This window comes from Nelumbo lutea, chromosome 5 (genome assembly GCF_056320005.1).
Source record: "Nelumbo lutea isolate HS-2025 chromosome 5, American lotus-T2T, whole genome shotgun sequence".
Taxonomy (NCBI): Eukaryota; Viridiplantae; Streptophyta; class Magnoliopsida; order Proteales; family Nelumbonaceae; genus Nelumbo; species Nelumbo lutea.
In genome coordinates, this window is record NC_142688.1 from 51496814 (window position 1) to 51516435 (window position 19622).

The 19622-nt window shown below is 37.5% G+C and overlaps 1 protein-coding gene across 1 annotated transcript; it reads left to right on the top strand.

Annotated features, from left to right (window-relative positions):
- Nucleotides 1-6143: 6143 nt before the first annotated feature.
- Nucleotides 6144-18904, top strand: LOC148852369 (putative wall-associated receptor kinase-like 16). The gene is made up of 3 exons (XM_088945002.1): nucleotides 6144-7130; nucleotides 7492-7668; nucleotides 17642-18904. The coding sequence occupies exons 1-3, from the start codon at nucleotides 6275-6277 to the stop codon at nucleotides 18823-18825; spliced, it is 2217 nt and encodes a 738-aa protein (XP_088801128.1). The 5' UTR covers nucleotides 6144-6274; the 3' UTR covers nucleotides 18826-18904.
- Nucleotides 18905-19622: the final 718 nt, after the last annotated feature.

Consider the following 19622-nt stretch of genomic DNA (forward strand, 5'->3'; position numbering starts at 1 on the left):
TATTTTTTTTTGAAATACAAAATGATTTACCATCATATTAAACTGGTTTTATAAGAGCTCCAAATTCAGAATTTTATCAACAATCCATGTACATACAGCAGATACAATCACGTCAACGTCACGAAAACGTTGGTCCACTTAAAGATTCTGCATGTGTTCTCTTGTGCACTCCATCGAACATTCAACCATGATGATTGTGTGTGTGCATAAGGTTTTAACTTGGTGCTTTGTTTTCATACATTTGACTTGAAAGAAGCATTAATATAAATCCTTTTCATACACTTCTAATTGTTGCATTACATGTGTTTATTGAAAATTTTTATCATCTTCTTACTCCCATGTTTATCCTTCTAATTGATGCCATCAGACAACCAACCAGAGTAGAAATCCTGGTTCTTTTTAGTGCTTGTTCTTCACCCTTGCCGGGATGATTTGTTTTGTTTGATTTAGTTTTGAAACACTAACTGGTTGTGGGGAAGCATTAAATGTAGCTAATCCAGATTGAAAGAGTATTGCATTGAGAGCAAAAGGAACAAGCGTTAGAATTTGGATAACGGGGAAACTAAAATACATTCCCGCGTTTTTCAATTACATGGATCAATGGTCCTTACACGGCACTGCTCTCTGGCACGCTAGAGATGAACAGAGTTGCTCTCTGAAACCACTTCAGGCATTGCACCCTGAAGTAAGAATGTTGGTTCTGCTGTGATTGTGTAACGGTTTCTTCTAGATCCGGCCCACGGGTTCCATGGCAGATTGGCATCTATACCTGGAATGGGACTAGTTTCAGCAATTTTGTCCCCATGTGGAACCCTAAATGGACGAAGTTATAGTCGTATGGATTCTCTTATTAGCACAGATTTGAGAATAGGATGCTACTGTATTGTCCCATTTCATGAGGCCGAGTTGGCTGCATTGTGGGTATTAAAATAATTCTATATGGAATTATGAGGTTAGGACACATTGATCATAGAGGAAGCTTATGATGAGCAAAAAAGATCAAATTCAAGGTTGCACAATTTCATCCTACCGATTTCGCTTGATCACCATGCACTCATCTTTTGCATTATATATCTATGGAAGCTCCTGAGTTGTTTTTTTTTTTTTCTTTTTTCTTTCTGGATCATTTACTACACTCCCATAATCTCATGTATTTACTAAAACGAATCCTCATAATACTAAAACATCCCATATAGTCAAGGGTCAAAATTTTGATACATATCAGGTCGTCTCAGCTGATACGCATTGTATCAGGGCCTTTCTGATATGCCCTCACAAGGGGATGTTTAGGGTCAGCGAGTAGTTCAGGGGGTAGACCAGCCTTAAACCAGCCCCTCTGAACCAGATTAAAAAAAAAAAACAAAGAAAACAATACCAATACATGCCGATATGCCCTACCGACATATTGCCCTATTCTAAACCTTGCATATAGTTTGCAATTGCTTTACTTAGGGGCTGTTCGTAGTGCGGATGAGATAACTATGTGGGCTGAACCACATCATGCCTATATAGGTGTTCAAGGTGTGGTATAGTTCAATTCAAACCTTGTATTTTGATTCTATGTATCTTACATACATACATGTGGGATGATATATACTATTAATCAAGTATGAAAACTATTGTGTTTTATAAATAAGATAAATAATAAAATATTATATAAATTAACTGTGATTAAAATAAAATATTAACATGTATTGACTAACAAGTAACAAGTATAAAAATTACAAAAAGTATTAAATATAAATAAGAGGTTAATAAAATAATAAAACTTTTAAAAGTATATAAAAATTTGATAAAAAATTCATACAAATTTAAAAATAAAAGTATAAAGACTCTCTTGTGGTAAAAAAGTAGGGCAATGAGAAGCATAAAATCACTTTCGAGGTATAAAACCATGTCTCACACATGCATTGTTGAACCACTCAGTTCCATTGATTTTTTTATTGGGTTACAAGCAAATCTGTTTTTAGAATACAATAGAGCCTTGGGCAAGAATCTACAACCAACAAAGTTGAAGAGTCTTCGAAAAAACATTTTGAGACAATAGCAATCGAATTGAGAGAGAAATGAGTGATTATCTTAAACTTAATGTTCATTTACTTGATTTACACTCCTTAAATAATTTCTGAAGAGTCATGGAGCAAAGGAAATTGTTGATTTAGAAAAGACACATTGAACAGTCACAATTTTAAACATTGTGACTGTTAAAAAGGTAGTTAATGGTTAATGACTGTTAACTTTAAATAGTACCCCTTGATTGCACCCTATCAAATCATAGCCATTGATGTTTCAATGGTCAGTTTTACACCAAAAGTCAAAGTGTGCTTCTAAAACGCCTTATGTGCGCGCATTGCGTGGTAGCAAGCCTCCATACTCTCCTCTTATATTTCTGAGTATAAATAAGTTTCTATTTCAAAACTCAAAACAAGTTTAGTAATTTTTCAATGTGGGATAAGTTGAAAACTGATTTTAGTAAGAAATTTTTTTTTTTCAAAATATGTGTCAGTGTGTTTTTCATGTAATTGATCAATCAAACCCCATTGGATTTAATCTCTAGTGAGATTAAAATCCAATAGTACTGAAGGAATGTTGATGCTAATCCAATGACTCACCGCCCCTTATATATGTTTCCTCCTTGCTCTAATGGAGGTACCAAAGAAATGCCTTATGTTCCTCTTTGATAAGTTAAACCATTTGTTTCCTCTATATATTTATTATTCCAAGGACTCACCCCTCATTATATATTTTAAATGATCTAAACTTGTAAGGAGGAATGTGGATGTTATTGTTTTGATAAATGAATGTGATGTTACTTTCGGTTATCAAACCATTTTTATTGAATCTAAGGGAAACCTTGAACTTCTGTCATGGTTCACAGGTTTCTATGCTGACAAAATTATCTTAACTAGAAGTTTTTTTTTTCTCATTTTAGTGTTAGTAGATTGGAAATCATGTTTTGATACATAATTAGGTAATCCAGGAAGATTTAAGATTTGCATAATTTTGAGGTTACTATTCAGCTCCTAGAGAAGTTTCAGGAACAAGCGAAAGAGGAAGAAAAGGAGAGCATGATTCCTCCCCTTCCAACAAAAGAATCTTAACTGACCTACAAAACCTTAACACAAGATCACCTGACTATAAATTCCTGCTTAGTATCCGAGTTTCTAGTTCCTAAGAACAAAAGGCGATTTGATGCTTGCTGTTTGGATTGGCACACAAGCATATGAAGCATTCCCTGATGCATGCATGGCATTCTGATGCAGTGACCCCTACTGATAGCTTTGTAGTTGCCTCTAGATATATCCACTCAAAGGTCTACCATGCATCAAGGTTATGGTATGTATGTGTTAATGTTATTGAGGCACAAGATGGAAGAGATGAGAAGAGGAAGAGTTCAAAGACCGTAGTGTATTGTGTGCAAGTGGACTAATCGGAATAAATTTTCTTTCCTTTTTTGTTTTGTATGACTAAAGTTTCAAATACTATCAAGAAAGGAAACAAGTTATTTTGTATTTAGTTTTAATTTGGATGAATAAAATTACAAGTTTATTTAATAATTGAGCTTTGTAACCAATTACAATTAAATTGCAAGTTATTTGTAACAAATTCTAGGTTATTTTGGTAGGTGTAAAATAAAAATCTATGGCTGCGGCTATAAATCTATAATGGCAATGGATTTACTTGCTAAAAGATAAAAGTGCTACTGAGAATGTGGCGTCGCTAAAACTATCACTAGAACTTTTTGTGACACCTATTTTAGTGACAATTTTAGTAGTAGTCAAAACTTCTGCCAAGTCATTTTTCTTGTAGTTTTGGTCGCCTTGCTCACTTCTTGCTCACTTAGACATGGATTGAGCAAGATGCCCTAATGGGAAAAGATTCACTGGCAGCTATGAAATTTTTCTTGGACCCAATCTCATTGCCTTAAGCTCTAAGAAACAAGTTACAATGGCTCGTTAAAACACTGACTCCAAATTCCTTGTGTGTACTAATGTTGCGATGGAGGTCTTATGGATACATTCTTTGTTGGCTGATCTAACATGGGCTCTACTCTCAACTCTTCCTTGTTGATCTGTTGTGACAACACTGGGGCCACATACCTTCAGTCTCGTCTAGTGTTCACACATATCATGTTGAGATTGACTTTCATTTTCTTCAAGACCTAGTGATAAGAAGAGATGTTTGGGTTTAGTTCCTATCGTTGAGCGATCAGTTAGAAAATCTATTCACTAAACACATCACTAGTTCACGTTTTGTTGACTTCCATTCCAAGCTTCATGTCTATTTTGGACATTTTGCTTAAGGAGGCATGATGTAGACCTTGGATCCTAATCGTTCATTGACTCATTGTCCTATCATTCATGGGACAATCTCTCTCTCTCTCTCTCTTGTTTAATCTTTTCCATTTTGGTAAATTTCTGAAACCTCCCCTAAAGTTTTTCTGACCACTGCTGAAACATCCCCTAAAGTGGTAATTGCAATTACCTATCCTGAACTTTTTGGCATAGTTTCAAGTAAAACCCCTTTGTTAATACCCTCTAATAAGAAGCACAAAAATGTCCAAAACATCAATGTAGTTGTTATTGAGGCTGATTTCTACAGTAGAACAAAGAATACAAACTTTGTGAACAACAAAAGACAGTTTAAAATTGTAGTTTTACCTTTGACCAATTGATATGAAGGGCAAATATGGAAAATAAATCAATTTCAGAAATGTAAACATTTTGGTCAAATAGTTCAAGGGAGGTGATTGCAATGAGTCAAGGTCTCCCCTGAAGCTTCATATCTACTTGCAACTATGTTAGAAAGTTCAGGGGAGGTGATTGCATTTAGTCAAGGTCTCCCCTGAAGCTTCATATCTACTTGCAACTATGTTAGAAAGTTCAGGGGAGGTGATTGCAATGAGTCAAGGTCTCCCCTGAACCTTCATATCTACTTGCAACTATGTTAGAAAGTTCAAGGGAGGTGATTGCAATGAGTCAAGGTCTCCCCTGAAGCTTCATATCTACTTGCAACTATGTTAGAAAGTTCAGAGGAGGTGATTGCAATGAGTCAAGGTCTCCCCTGAAGCTTCATATCTACTTGCAACTATGTTAGAAAATTCAAGGGAGGTGATTGCAATTAGCAAACTTTGGGGGATGTTCAATAACAACCAAAAACTCCAGGGGAGGTTTAGTAAACTACCCTTTCTATTATTTATCATTTTTGTAACTTATCCTAGTGTGTTTCAATTTTTCTAAAAGAGTTGTAAACTCTTTGGATTTTTGTTCATAAATAACACTAGGTCCGGATGGATCCAACCACCAAACTAAGGTTGCAATTGAATTGAATTCTAATCGAATAGTTTGGGCTTGAATTTGATTAGGCTTGATTTGAGTTCAAACCTTGGGATATGCTTGATTAGTTATTCAAGCTCAAACTTGACCAATAAAAAGTATGACTTGATTAACACATACATACATACATATATACATTGTACATATATATTATAGAATACAAAAATATATTTTCAAATATATTATAAAAATATACTTTTATATTCTATATAATGTAGGAATATACTATATATTATGAAAAACATCATGTATATATAATATACAAATATATTTATTTTCGATCTTTCAAGCCAAACTCAAGCTCATTGAATATTTAATTGAACCGAGCTCAAGACAGAAAAGTATAATTTGAATCGAACTCGAGCTTGAACTAGAACCTAAATAATAGCATTTTAATCAAACTTAACCAAAACATGTCAAAATTCGGCTTGGCTCGACTTGATTGCACCCCTACGCCAAACTTTGTATTTGTTCTTACCAAAAAAAAAAAACTTTCTATTTGTTTTCTTCATTATTTTTTATTGTTGCACTGTCTTTTTCTAATTGTCATTTTCTCTTTCATCTTCCACATGAGTTAGTTTGTCAAAAGAACATCAAGAAATTGCATTTGGTAAGTCATTTTATCTCATGTTTGGGTGGGTAAGCCCGTTGGAACTTAGATCTGGATTATGTAGCGGTTGGTTCAAGTTTGAATAAGAAAATTGACTATTATCCTTTTAAAATACGCAGTAGACATCCATAGTTGAAAGTTGCACGCATTCACCAAGGAGAGTACTCATCCCCCAAACAGCTTCCTTCCTCCTGAGATGACCAACAAGCTCATCAGGTGCTCTCACTGAGGATGTAATCGCTTGTCCGCAGCATGCCTTCTTCAGTACTCGATCGATCGCTCTGTTTGTAAGCTTGCAATCCTGTCTGAAGAAGCAATAAACCAGAGGATGGGTTGGAGCCTTAAACTAACAATCTTATTACTTTGTGTGGAAGCAGCGGCATCAGTCACCACCCTCACAATGCCCGGTTGCCGTGAATATTGCGGGGACGTTAGCATCCCCTATCCATTCGGTGTCGGAGATTCCATCTGTTTCAAAAATCCATATTTCGAGTTGTATTGCAACGAATCCTCCTTTTACCAGCATCCAGTCCTCTTTTTTGGAAAGGGGAGCAACGTACCCATCCTGAATATATCCCTAGAATTGGGCTTACTGAAGGTCGATCTCTTGCAGGCTCGCGATTGCTACGACAGGTCGGGTATCAGTGTAGACCGATTTAATCAGTGGTTTGCACTCGCAGAATTTTTCACCTTATCACAGATTCGTAATAAGTTCACAGCCATAGGCTGTGATACCATCGCTTATATGACGGACTCTGCCGGCGAAAGCTTTACGACTGGTTGTGTTTCTGTCTGCAACAGCCTTGACAACGTGACCGATGGAGTTTGCTCTGGCATTGGATGCTGCCAGACACCCATTCCCACCGGATTCAGAAATGTGACTACGAGTCTGGAAAGCGTCTTTAATCACAGCAACTCCTTTGGTTTCAACCCATGCAGTTATGCCTTCTTGGCTGACCAAGAATGGTTCAAGTTCTCTATGTCAGACCTGTCGTCCACCGGGAATAGATTGAGAACCGCTCCTGTAGTGGTTGAGTTTGTAGTCGAGAAAAAGACATGTGAAGAAGCTGGAAACAAATGTGGCCCCAACAGCAAATGCTCTTATTCCCACGATGGCTCTGGATATCGTTGTCAATGCATCCAAGGTTACCAAGGCAACCCATACCTACCACGGGGATGTGAAGGTAATGAATTTTAATTTGTATGCTTTATCTCAATGCTAAGGTTGTAATGTCTAAATATCAAATGGTGTGATGCTGTGCTATTAAAAAAAGTAAAACTATTTTTTTTTAATAAAACTCTTAATTTGGACACAGGCAATTGACAAATACCCAGAAAATGTATTTTTTTTTAACGAAAATGATTATCTAATATGATGTGATAAAGCTATTTTTCAAAAGTTTGTATTACCAATTTGAATTGGTCAACAAATATAAGTAAAAATGACAATAACAAATACAACCTAAATTAAGCTAGATTTCTGAGGGTTCTCTCTTATAACCGAGGTTTCTCTTTCATGTCTTGGTGCTGGATTTGATGATGAAGATACCGATGAGTGTGGAGACATACACAACAATCTGTGCGTGAAAGAAGCCCAATGTATTAACACAGAGGGTAGCTATAGCTGCTCTTGTCGACCTGGATATCGTGGTGATGGTAAAGTAAATGGAACTAGATGTATCCGTGGTACTAAAGCATTTCCCATTATGCCGGTTGTTGGAGGTAATTTTCTCTTTTTTTGGTAAATTATAAAACCCTTGAACTTTCATTTACAAATATCCCCTTACCTTGCAACAAATACCTTCTTCGTTAGAGTTCCGTGGGTTAGTTTTGAAAAAGATCCTCCTCATTCAGTTGTTTAAATTTTTTATATCCCACTACTACCCTTTTCTTTTTTTATTTGGATGGATTATTAATTGATTAATTTTCTAAATATAATATTCAAGTCTTCTTGGTTAATTTAATAGGTCCTTGCAGATTTTTAGATAGATTCAATATTCAGATAGCCAGGGGTATTTGTTGCAAAGTGAAAGTTCAGGGTATGTTTGTCACAAATGAAAATTCAAGGGGTGTTTCTCACTGACCTCATTATACAAGGTCTTTATAATTTACCTTTTTTGAAAGCCAAGATAATTTTCTAATTTCAATTTATAGATCATATACAACACCAATACACAACATATTATACTTTTTTTTTTTAAGGTACTGCACTTTGAGATCAGTTTGGAAAGAGTATAAATACAAATATGTACTGATGGAGGCCCATCCCAAGGCCCATCTCACTCCTAGGGGCGGCAGCTCCTAGGATAAGGTCAAGAGTCCAAGATAATTCAAAGAATTCAAGATTATCCCAAGATAATTCAAGAATTCAAGAATTATCAAAATTCAAGACCCATCAAGAATTCAAGAATTCAAGACTCATCAAGAATTCAAAGAATCCAAGACTCATCAAGAATTCAAGAATTCTAGATAATCCAAGATTCATGCATGGATAAGATCAAGTGAGATCGGACGGGGGAAATCAAGTCAAGAAGAGTTCGATCCTATCTACAAGTTTGAAATGTTTAGATCAAATCTAATTTCTTTTCCTAGTTCTTTTATAATTTCTCAATGTATTATAAATACTGCTATTTCCCAGAATTATTGATCAAATTCATACTTCAGATTTTCAGAATTTCTTCAAGTTCTCTTCTTCCTATTTTCACCACCTTTTCTCTCTCCTAGAGAAATCGGTATTTTCGCTAGGTGCTAACGAACGCCCGGTGCTTGCATAGCCAGCTCCGGTTCTCATTGCTTCCACGCTGCGTCAGGTGGTATTAGAGCAGGGAATTCGCCCAGTCATGTCCAACCCAGACGGTAGCAGTCGCAACCCACCCCGTGACGGAGATCAGGGGTTCCCAGCTGTTTGGAGAGCAATCGAAGAGCAGCGTACAGCCACACGTAACATCGAACGGCAGTTGGCAGAGGTGACTGAACAACTGCAAACCTTGTTACGGGAGGTTGTCCCACGAATCCGGGAAAATCCACAACAGATCGCAGGAGACGACCACGACAGACCACCCGTCGCTACAGCGTCCCGACGCCCAGTTCTTGACGACGACAGTGATGACGATTTCGAATTTGGTGGTGCTCCAGTTCTTCCCGGCAACGACAGAAACGGTAGAAATTGGCACAATCAAGGTAATTTCAACCCCCGTAGGAATAAGGATGAATTTAAACTCAAGGTAGATATTCCTACTTTTAGTGGAGATCTGGGTATAGAGGGACTTCTGGATTGGATCACAGAAGTCGATAGGTTCTTTGATTACATGGAAATACCAGAGGAACGAAGGGTAAAATTAGAAGCTTTCCGATTAAAGGGAGGCGCATCTGTTTGGTGGGAACGGATGAGAGAGACCCGGATGAGAGAAGGAAGGGGTCCTGTTCGAACCTGGAGGCGCATGAAACAATTAATCAGAGGTAGATTTTTACCTCCTGACTATAAACAATATATGTTTGAATCTTATCAGAGGTGTGCGTGGGGTTCTCGCAGCGTTAACGAATATACATCTGAATTTTTGAGATTAGCTGAAAGAAACCAATTATCTGAAAGTGATAACCAGCAGGCAGCGCGTTATCTAAGCGGTTTGAGACCGTCCATCAGAGACAAAATTGCTGTACAAATGGTTCTTAGTGTGCAAGAAGCAAGGAACCTAGCCTTGAAAGCAGAATTAATGTTCCAAGACAAGGCGCGCAGTGATAATTACCGCCGGTAAAGCGGGAGCGACAACAGACTGGCAACTGTCGACAGGAACAAATCAGTCCCGGCAGTACAACCTTCTCACCCGGCAAGCACAAGTAACGCCGGTCAGGCTACTACAGGAGGACATACTCGAAGTAATCCTTCCAACCCTCCTAAACCCAGTAACCCTTATGCAAGGCCTGCTCCTATTAAATGTTTTAAATGTAATGAGTTTGGACATAGATCCAGTGACTGTCCCAGGAGGAAGGCAGATAATATGGTAGAAAGGGAGGATGAAGAAGATATTGAGGAGGAAGAAGATATTGATGAGGAAGTATATTGTGGACCTAATGGGGAGGATGAAGAGGGTCCATATGAACATGAGGAGTATACTTGTGTGGTAAGAAAACTGATGTTGTCCCAGAAAAATAAGGATACTTCTCAAAGGCACAGATTATTTCATAGCAGATGTACTGTCAAGGGAAAATTATTTAATTTAATTATTGACAGTGGTAGTCAGGAAAATATTATTTGCAGGGATGTCATCCAACAATTACAGCTGATTCATGAGAAACATCCCAACCCATACACAATTGGGTGGATCAAGGAAGGAGGCGCTTACGAGTGGAAGAACGTTGCAAGGTACCTTTTTCAATAAGTACCATGATGAAGCATATTGTGATATTGTAGATATGGATGCTTGCCATATTTTGTTAGGGAGGCATTGGCAATTTGATACAGATGCAAGGCACATGGGTAAGAAGAATACCTACCAACTTGAAAAAGAAGGTACACGTTATACTTTGCTACCCATAGCAGAAAAAAGTATTACAAATACTCCAAAAGCACATGAGAAAAATTTCCTTACCATCACCCATCATCATGCTGAATTTGTTAAAGAATGTAAGGATACTCATGAGATACATTTGTTAATCGTAAAAGGAGAAGATGTTAATGATGAAAATACAATTCCAACTGAAATACATGGACTACTGGATGAATTTAATGATGTAGTTCTAGAGGAATTACCAAATGAACTCCCACCCATGAGAGATATACAGCACCATATTGATTTTGTTCCAGGTATTAGTCTACCTAACCTCCCACATTACAGGATGAGTCCTAAGGAGAATGAAATTTTATGAGAAAAGGTAGAAGAATTATTGAAAAAGGGACACATTCAAATTAGCATGAGTCCTTGTGCAGTACCTGCCTTATTAACACCTAAGAAGGATGGCAGTTGGAGAATGTGTGTCGACAGCAGGGCCATTAACAAGATCACCATTGGGTACAAATTTCCCATTCCTAGGCTGGACGACATGCTGGACCAACTAAGCGGAGCTGTAGTTTTCTCAAAAATAGATCTCAGGAGTGGATACCATCAAATCAGGATCCGTCCCGGAGATGAATGGAAGACAGCCTTCAAGACTAGAGATGGCTTGTTTGAGTGGTTGGTCATGCCCTTTGGACTAACCAACGCACCGCACCCAGTACTTTCATGAGGCTGATGAACCAGGTATTGCGCCCCTTCATTGGTAAATTTGTGGTAGTCTATTTTGATGATATTTTGATATACAGCAAATCTATCACTGAGCATGTGGGATATATTAGGGTGGTCCTGAAAACATTGAGGGAAAATAAATTATATGCTAATTTGAAGAAATGCTTCTTTATGAATGATAATTTATTATTCATGGGATTTATTATAAGCAAGGATTGTGTGAAAGTAGATGAGGAAAAAGTGAAAGCCATTAGGGAGTGGCCGACCCCATCCACTGTCACAGATGTCCGGCGATTTCATGGGTTGGCAACCTTCTATAGGTGCTTTATTAAGAATTTTAGTAGTATCATGGCTCCCGTTACTGAATGCTTGAAAAAGGGGAAATTTCATTGGGGAGAAGAACAAGAGCAAAGTTTTGCTCTCATAAAAGATAAATTATGTACTGCTCCTATTCTTGCCTTCCCAGATTTTAATAAATTATTTGAAGTTCAATGTGACGCCAGTGGAGTTGGCATAGGGGCTGTATTGCCCCAAGAGAAAAGACCCATTGCTTTTTTCAGTGAAAAATTATGTGAAGGCAGGAGAAAGTGGTCTACTTATGACAAGGAGTTTTATGCTGTGATAAGAGCCTTGAAAACATGGGAACATTATTTAATTGCAAAAGAATTTGTTCTCTACAGTAACCATCAAGCCCTAAAATATCTTATTGGACAAAAACAATTAAGAAGTGATTTACATGCGAGATGGTCCGCTTTCCTAGACAAGTTCCCATATAAAATTGTGTATAAGACAGGACAGCAAAATAAGGTGGCCGATGCACTTAGTAGGCGCGTACCTCTCATCAAGACCCTCGGTGTTGAGATTGTGGGTTTTGAGTGCCAAAAAGACTTATATGCCCAAGATGAAGATTTCCAACATGTATGGGAGAAATGTGTGAATAAGCAGCCAGCAAAAGACTTCTTTATTTATGATGGGTTCCTTATGAAAGGGGAACAACTGTGTATCCCTTGCACCTCCCTCCGCGAAAAGATCATCAGGGATTTGCATGGGGGTGGATTAGCAGGACACTTGGGAAGGGAGAAAACAATAGAAACAGTTAGGGGGCGATATTACTGGCCAAAATTAAGAAGGGACGTGTCTACCATCGTTAGCAGGTGCTATGTTTGTCAGACAGCTAAGGGACAAACCCAAAACACAGGTCTCTACATGCCCCTACCCGTTCCTACTGCTATATGGGAAGACTTGTCCATGGATTTTGTGCTAGGCTTGCCAAAGACCCAGAGGAACATGGACTCCGTCTTCGTGGTGGTTGATAGGTTCTCAAAAATGGCCCACTTCCTCCCATGCAAGAAAACAATAGATGCATCCGCAACAGCCAAAATATTTTTCAGGGAGATTGTTCGCTTACATGGGGTACCCAAGACCATCACTTCAGATCGTGACACATGGTTCCTCAGTCACTTTTGGATGACCCTGTGGAGGTTGTTTGATTCATCACTTAATTTCAGCAGTACAGCCCATCCGCAGACAGATGGACAAACAGAAGTGGTAAATCGAACCTTAGGGAATTTAATTCGCAGCGTATGCCGGGAACGACCGAAACAGTGGGACTTCGCCATAGCCCAGGCTGAGTTCGCCTATAACAATGCAGTGCACAGTTCTACAGGCAGATCCCCATTCTCCATCGTGTACATGAAGGTCCCTAACCATGCACTGGATTTAGTGAAGCTACCCAAGGTACCCAGCGCCAGTATCTCAGCAGAGCAGATGGCAGAACAAATCCAGTCCGTCCAAGACGCCGTGAAGCAGAAGCTAGAGCAATCCAACGCCAAGTACAAGATGGCCGCGGACAAACACCGCCGACCTCAAGTATTTGATGTAGGTGATGAAGTTATGGTCTTCTTAAGGAAGGAAAGAATTCCCGTAGGTACCTACAACAAGTTGAAGCCTCAGAAGTATGGTCCATACAAGATCGTGAAGAAGGTTAATGATAATGCCTATATAGTGGACCTACCAGATCATATGGGTATATCCAAGACCTTCAACGTTGCTGACCTTCACCGGTACCTGCCAGAGATAACACTTGCCTATCCTCATCACGACTCGGGGTCGAGTTCTCTCCAAGTGGGGGAGAATGATGGAGGCCCATCCCAAGGCCCATCTCAATCCTAGGGGCGGCAGCTCCTAGGATAAGGTCAAGAGTCCAAGATAATTCAAAGAATTCAAGATTATCCCAAGATAATTCAAGAATTCAAGAATTATCAAAATTCAAGACCCATCAAGAATTCAAGAATTCAAGACTCATCAAGAATTAAAAGAATCCAAGACTCATCAAAAATTCAAAGAATCCAAGATTCATCAAGAATTCAAGAATTCTAGATAATCCAAGATTCATGCATGGATAAGATCAAGGGAGATCGGATGGGGGAGATGAAGTCAAGAAGAGTTCGATCCAATCTACAAGTTTGAGATGTTTAGATCAAATCTAATTTCTTTTCCTAGTTCTTTTATAATTTCTCAATGTATTATAAATACTGCTATTTCCCAGAATTATTGATCAAATTCATACTTCAGATTTTCAGAATTTCTTCAAGTTCTTTTCTTCCTATTTTCGCCACCTTTTCTCTCTCCTAGAGAAATCGATGTTTTCGCTAGGAGCTAGCGAACGCCCGATGCTTGCATAGCCAGCTCCGGTTCTCATTGCTTCCACGCTACGTCATGTACGATACAAATGCATACAAAATAATACAAAATATAAAGTTTTGCACTCTACATATTTGTATTTATTCTCCTTCCAAACTGAGCCTAGGCTGCATTTGGGAAGAGTGCAAATGTCGCTTATGCATTCTGATTAAGTTTTGTAGGTGTTTGGTAATTAAGAATATATTTTTATATTGATAATGATAGAAATATGGATAATGATAGAAATTAATCATTTAACAAGAAAACAAAATTATCATTACAAATCTAAATCAACTCTGTATTATTCTAAATCAGACATATTTGTATTTGTACCGATCATTTTTATATTTGTATTGCAGCCATAGGAGAAAATCTATCTCTATATCTCTATATATAAAAGAAACATTTGATTCATCCCCTTTTGTCCAACTATTCAGTACCTATAATACCCGTTCCATTTATACAAAATTTCATTCAACCTTTATATAATCAATTAATAAGTTTATATTCAAACTTTTATGTATTTAAATAACATACCCTTGTTCTTTATCCAATTTATTATTCTATCCTTTCTTTATATCCCAATTTGAGCCATTGGTTCGTCTCCTATTCAGACAATTTCCCATCTTATCCTTACAAACTATTAATTAATTAATAGGTTTATGTTTAAAGTCAAACATGATTTTCAATTGAGTTGGACTAAGCTTGGCTTGGACTAAGGCTATCTAAGGTTTCAATTCAGACCCAGCCTGAATTTAGATAAAGCCCAAGATTTTAGGCCCAGACCCAGCGCAAAACCCAAAAATTCAAGCTTTATCTATGTAAACCCTTATTTATAATATAAAAGTTACACCTCTATCCAAGAAAGCATAAATTTAATCCAAAAGATCCCATTATTATAGCATTTCTTTCAAATTATTTTTCCTATAATACCTCAAAAGCCTTAACCAGTTTAAGGGTGTTTACACTCTGATTTGGTTCTATTTGAAAATCTCAGACCAAATTAATAAATTACAATTTGAGAAATTCTCAATCCAAATCAAACTATTTTATTATAGAAATCAAATTAGACTAAATTGTTCGGTTTGGTTTGGTTTCTAATATGGTTTGGGCCATTTTATTGGGATTAACCCAATTAGAAAGCCCAAACAACATCACACTTATACAAATATGAGTATAATTCAAATATTAAATTGAAATATTAACAAGTGCTACCTACTACTATTATACATTCACACATTCTCAAGAAGGGATGAGAGATCCATCATAAGGAAGGTCGAACCCTACAGGAAGGTTGGGCGAAATTTCTAAATTTTCTTTCTCTCCCATGTGGGAATCGAATTCCCTATTTTAGAAAACTACATTTTCAAGGATCAATCTTGAACCTAAACCAGACCAGATCTGAAACCAAAAGGGAGTGGAGGGATATAACTGATACGAAGTAATAATAACCTCCAATGAAGGTGTTCACGCCCAAGGATAAATCCAAAGACTGCTTCCACCGAAGATGACACGGTGCAGAATGAAGCAGAATCAGCAGGATGGTTCTTCAGCAAGAACCGAATTCTTCAGCAAGAATCTGATGGAGGGCTAGTGAGCACGACTTTAGATTACCTTTTCTGCCAAAAGGTAATACCAAGAACTCTTCTTGATCGCTCCCACAGGTGGAGATCGAACTGGTATGGCAGTAAGAGCAGGAGAAAAGGAGACAGTGCAGTCAGACTATGTTGTCTCTCTCTGGAAATCAGCAGTCACTCAGATGATTTCTGTTGTGTACTAAGGGTTTGCCCTGCTCTCCTATTTATAGCCTTAAAGAGAGGTTCTCCTAATTCCGTTAGGAGTTTCTTAATCCAAATCTTGTATTTGGATCTGGACTCTCTTTAAGAGATAAGGATAATCCCTTATCTTATTTACAGATAAAGATAAGCCCTCCTAATCTAATTAAGAGTTTCTTGATCCAAATCTTTATTTAGATCTGAACTCTCTAAGTGGATAGGGATAATCCCTTATCCTATCTACTGATCTAAATCCCAGAATCACCCATTTTAATTAATCTCATTAAGCCAATTCGAATTGGGATTTAGGCCCATTAAGTCTATCTGCTCACTTAGCCTCCTAGCTGCTGCCCAGTTGGTTATCCTTGTATGGCATGGGACCCAAACATTGATCTACATATCAACAACATGAGTTCAGCCTAACCTCTATTACAAGGCCTGGCTGAATTCACTGTAGGAGACAATGAGCCCCTGAGTCCATCACCATGGGCTCTTAATGGGCCTAACATTTACACTAAATGGTCCTTGGGGCAAACCACCTTATAAAAACCCAAGGACTGTGGGAAGATGCATGATTAGCCCATCAGGTATTACCCTCAAATGATCTTACACTTAACCTCTCAGCCCATAATGATCAAACACTATCTAGTAAGAGAGGACCTCTCCCTCGGCTGCAAGGTATAGTGCTACACTCTCTACTCACATGGATTCTGGGAATTAAAACCTTTTGCAAACATTTTGAAACCATAATATATATTTGTATATCTCTATATAAATATATTTTGCAAAACAAATTTCAACGGTTGAAATCAACTGTCGGTAGTTTAGGTTTTCATCAGAGAGAGTGCATCTCCGATCATTCCCTTTGTCCAACAAAGGGGCTGATCCTATCACTATGATCACCCACTCAAATGAATTCTCGGATTGTCCCAACAAACCCAGGTTTTGGCCCCCTCTAAGGATCTCATTGATTGGCATATCAAAGACAACCCAACCCGACACCTAGTGTAGTATCATAATCGAGTCTAGGGGTCAGGTGTAACATTCCAGTTTTGCCTATCTATCTCCAAGGTTCAGGGCAATGTTGGAATTCTGGTCTGGTTCAAGGTTTCAAGAAAACCCACACTGCATGTACCTCAGGTCTTATCCTGGCAGCTGGGACAAGCAACCCCAACCAACTTGGCGACACATTAGTGTCAGCCTTGGTAGGATAAATCTCTCAAATCTATCCAACGGCTATAAAGATTCTAAACTAACACGAGTCTCATATGTATCAAATTTAAAGGTATTACAGAGAAACACACCATAATAACATGAATCAAATGTGTACTTTATTCATTTACATTAATTGGCATAATATACATCATTCTGATTGGAGTTAAGGGTATACACTGTCTAATATCTCATACATAAAAAGTTCTTTGGGAATCAAATACATAAACAAAAATTAATCATGTATGGAATGTTTATATAATTATGAGTTATGAAATATGTTTAAATATTAAATGAATGCATACATATACATGTATCTTATATACACTAATAAATATATTTTTAATAATTTGATTTCTGAAATTCAGAAAATCAGACCAAACCAAAAAAAAAGAATTACGGTCTAAGAAATTCTCAGACCAAACTAAATTGATTTTTAAGGCCAAACCAGACCAAACTGCCAATTACAGTTTTGTTCAGTGCAACTTGGTGGTCTGGACCATATAATGGACACCCCTAAACCAGATCAAGTCACTAAAGGGCAGATAAAGGTCTGAGCCGGGTTCTAGAAGTTAAGCAACTATAAAGCATTTGTGCATGCATGGTGTGATTCAGAGAGGCAGGGCTTAGACATTTGCTTCAACCAAACCCAAAAGTTGAGTTAGGTTAAAGGTCAGGTTAGGATTAAACCAAACTTTGAGTTGGGTTGGAATTGAAGCCTCAGGCAACTCAACTTAATACAATCTTAATTGACGTGTCTCTTCAAACTACTGTTGATTTATATACTAGTAATTTTCTTCCCAGGTACTGGTCTAAGCATTCTCTTTCTACTTGCTTGTGGCTCTTTGTTATATTACACAATCAAGAAAAGAAAGCTTATCAAACTTCGACAGAAGTTCTTTCAACAAAATGGTGGTTTATTACTGCAACAACAGATCTCGTCGCGTAGAGGTGTTTCAGATATTGCCAAGATCTTTAGTGAAGAAGACCTTAAGAAGGCAACAAACAATTTTGATGAAAGTCATATCATTGGTCAAGGAGGTTATGGCAGGGTTTACAAAGGAATTCTACCAGATAAAAGAGTAGTTGCCATTAAGAAGTCTAAAATAATGGACCAGAGCCAAATTTTACAATCTATAAATGAGGTTGACATCCTTTCTCAAATCAACCATAGAAATGTGGTGAAGCTGTTGGGTTGTTGTTTTGAGACAGAGGTGCCCTTGTTAGTCTACGAATTCATCTCCAACGGAACCCTTTACCAGCACCTCCATAATGAGGATCACGCATCGCCTATTCCATGGGAAAAACGCTTGAGAATTGCAGCTGAAACTGCAGGAGCATTAGCTTATTTGCATTCTGCACATTCCATACCAGTTCTTCATAGAGATATGAAGACTGCTAACATATTGTTGGATGATAATTATATCGCAAAAGTTTCAGATTTTGGAGCTTCGAGGTTGGTTCCTATGGATCAAACTCAAATGACTACACTGGTTCAAGGGACATTAGGTTATTTGGATCCAGAATGTTTTCATACAGGTCAATTAACAGATAAAAGTGATGTTTATAGTTTTGGTGTTGTGCTTGTGGAGCTATTAACTGGAGAAGAACCACTATCACCAGAGAGGCCCCCAGAACAGAAAAGTTTAGCGATGTATTTCCTTTCTTCAATCAAAGAGAACCGTCTCTTTGAAATACTTGAGAATGAAGTTCTGAATGAGGGAAACAGAGAGCAATTAATGGCTGTTGCTATGCTTGCAAAGAGATGCCTAAAACTGAAAGGCGAAGAAAGGCCTACAATGAAAGAAGTGGCAGCAGAGCTTGAAGGGTTGAGAAAGATCCAACAGCATCCATGGGTACAAGGAAATCAAGAGGAAACTGAATATTTGCTGGGTGAACCATCAAGCTATTCAATTGATAATGGCAATGCAACAGGTCAGGAAAGCTTGGGGAATGACTTCATATTAGAAATTGATATTGCACGCTAAGAATTTAACACAATGTCTTGCAAAATTTGTATGTTATTTTATGTGTCAACTGTCAACCCTTGAATGATTAGTGCTTATATTAAATAAATTGGGAATGTAATCAAAAGTGTAAATTTTACTGCTTGAAATACTAGAGAATGCAAAATTATCTCTTAATTGCATACGAATAAATTATGTCTCCCTTTGTTAATTTGCTATGCAATATTTTTCTTTTTCAGTTTTTCTTTAGTAATACAAATGCAAGAAAACATATATCACAAAAATTTTACTTTATCAGCTTTAAGTTTTATTTTATCTGGTGTAAATTCCAGTGTAGGAAAATCAAAGTAAAAATTAGGATTAGTTTAGGAGATCAGAGTGATACAAATATGTTCAGGATTAGAAATACAAATATGGACTGTATGCAAGATTTTGCATTGAATATATTTGTATTTACACTCTTCCCAAACAGATCCAAGCTAGACAAAAACAAATCAGAACTTTTAGTCAAATCACTTGCATTCCCATACTTTTCCCCACTTGTAATGTTACTAATGTAAAGATGGGTCTGCTACTAAGGTCATTAAGTTAGCTTCCCTAAATTAAATGACCCAATAACCGGTCCACGTGGCAACCTATTTTGTCGAAGAAAGACCTCCAAGAGAATAAAGATCCGAAGCTGGGTGAAAGAAGCCATGATCAAGGCTCTCATATCATGTAATGAAATTTAACCTTAGCGAAAAAATAAAGAGATCGAATAAAGATAGAAAGAGGAAGAGAGAAGTTGAATAAGAAAATAATCTCTGATTCCATTACTT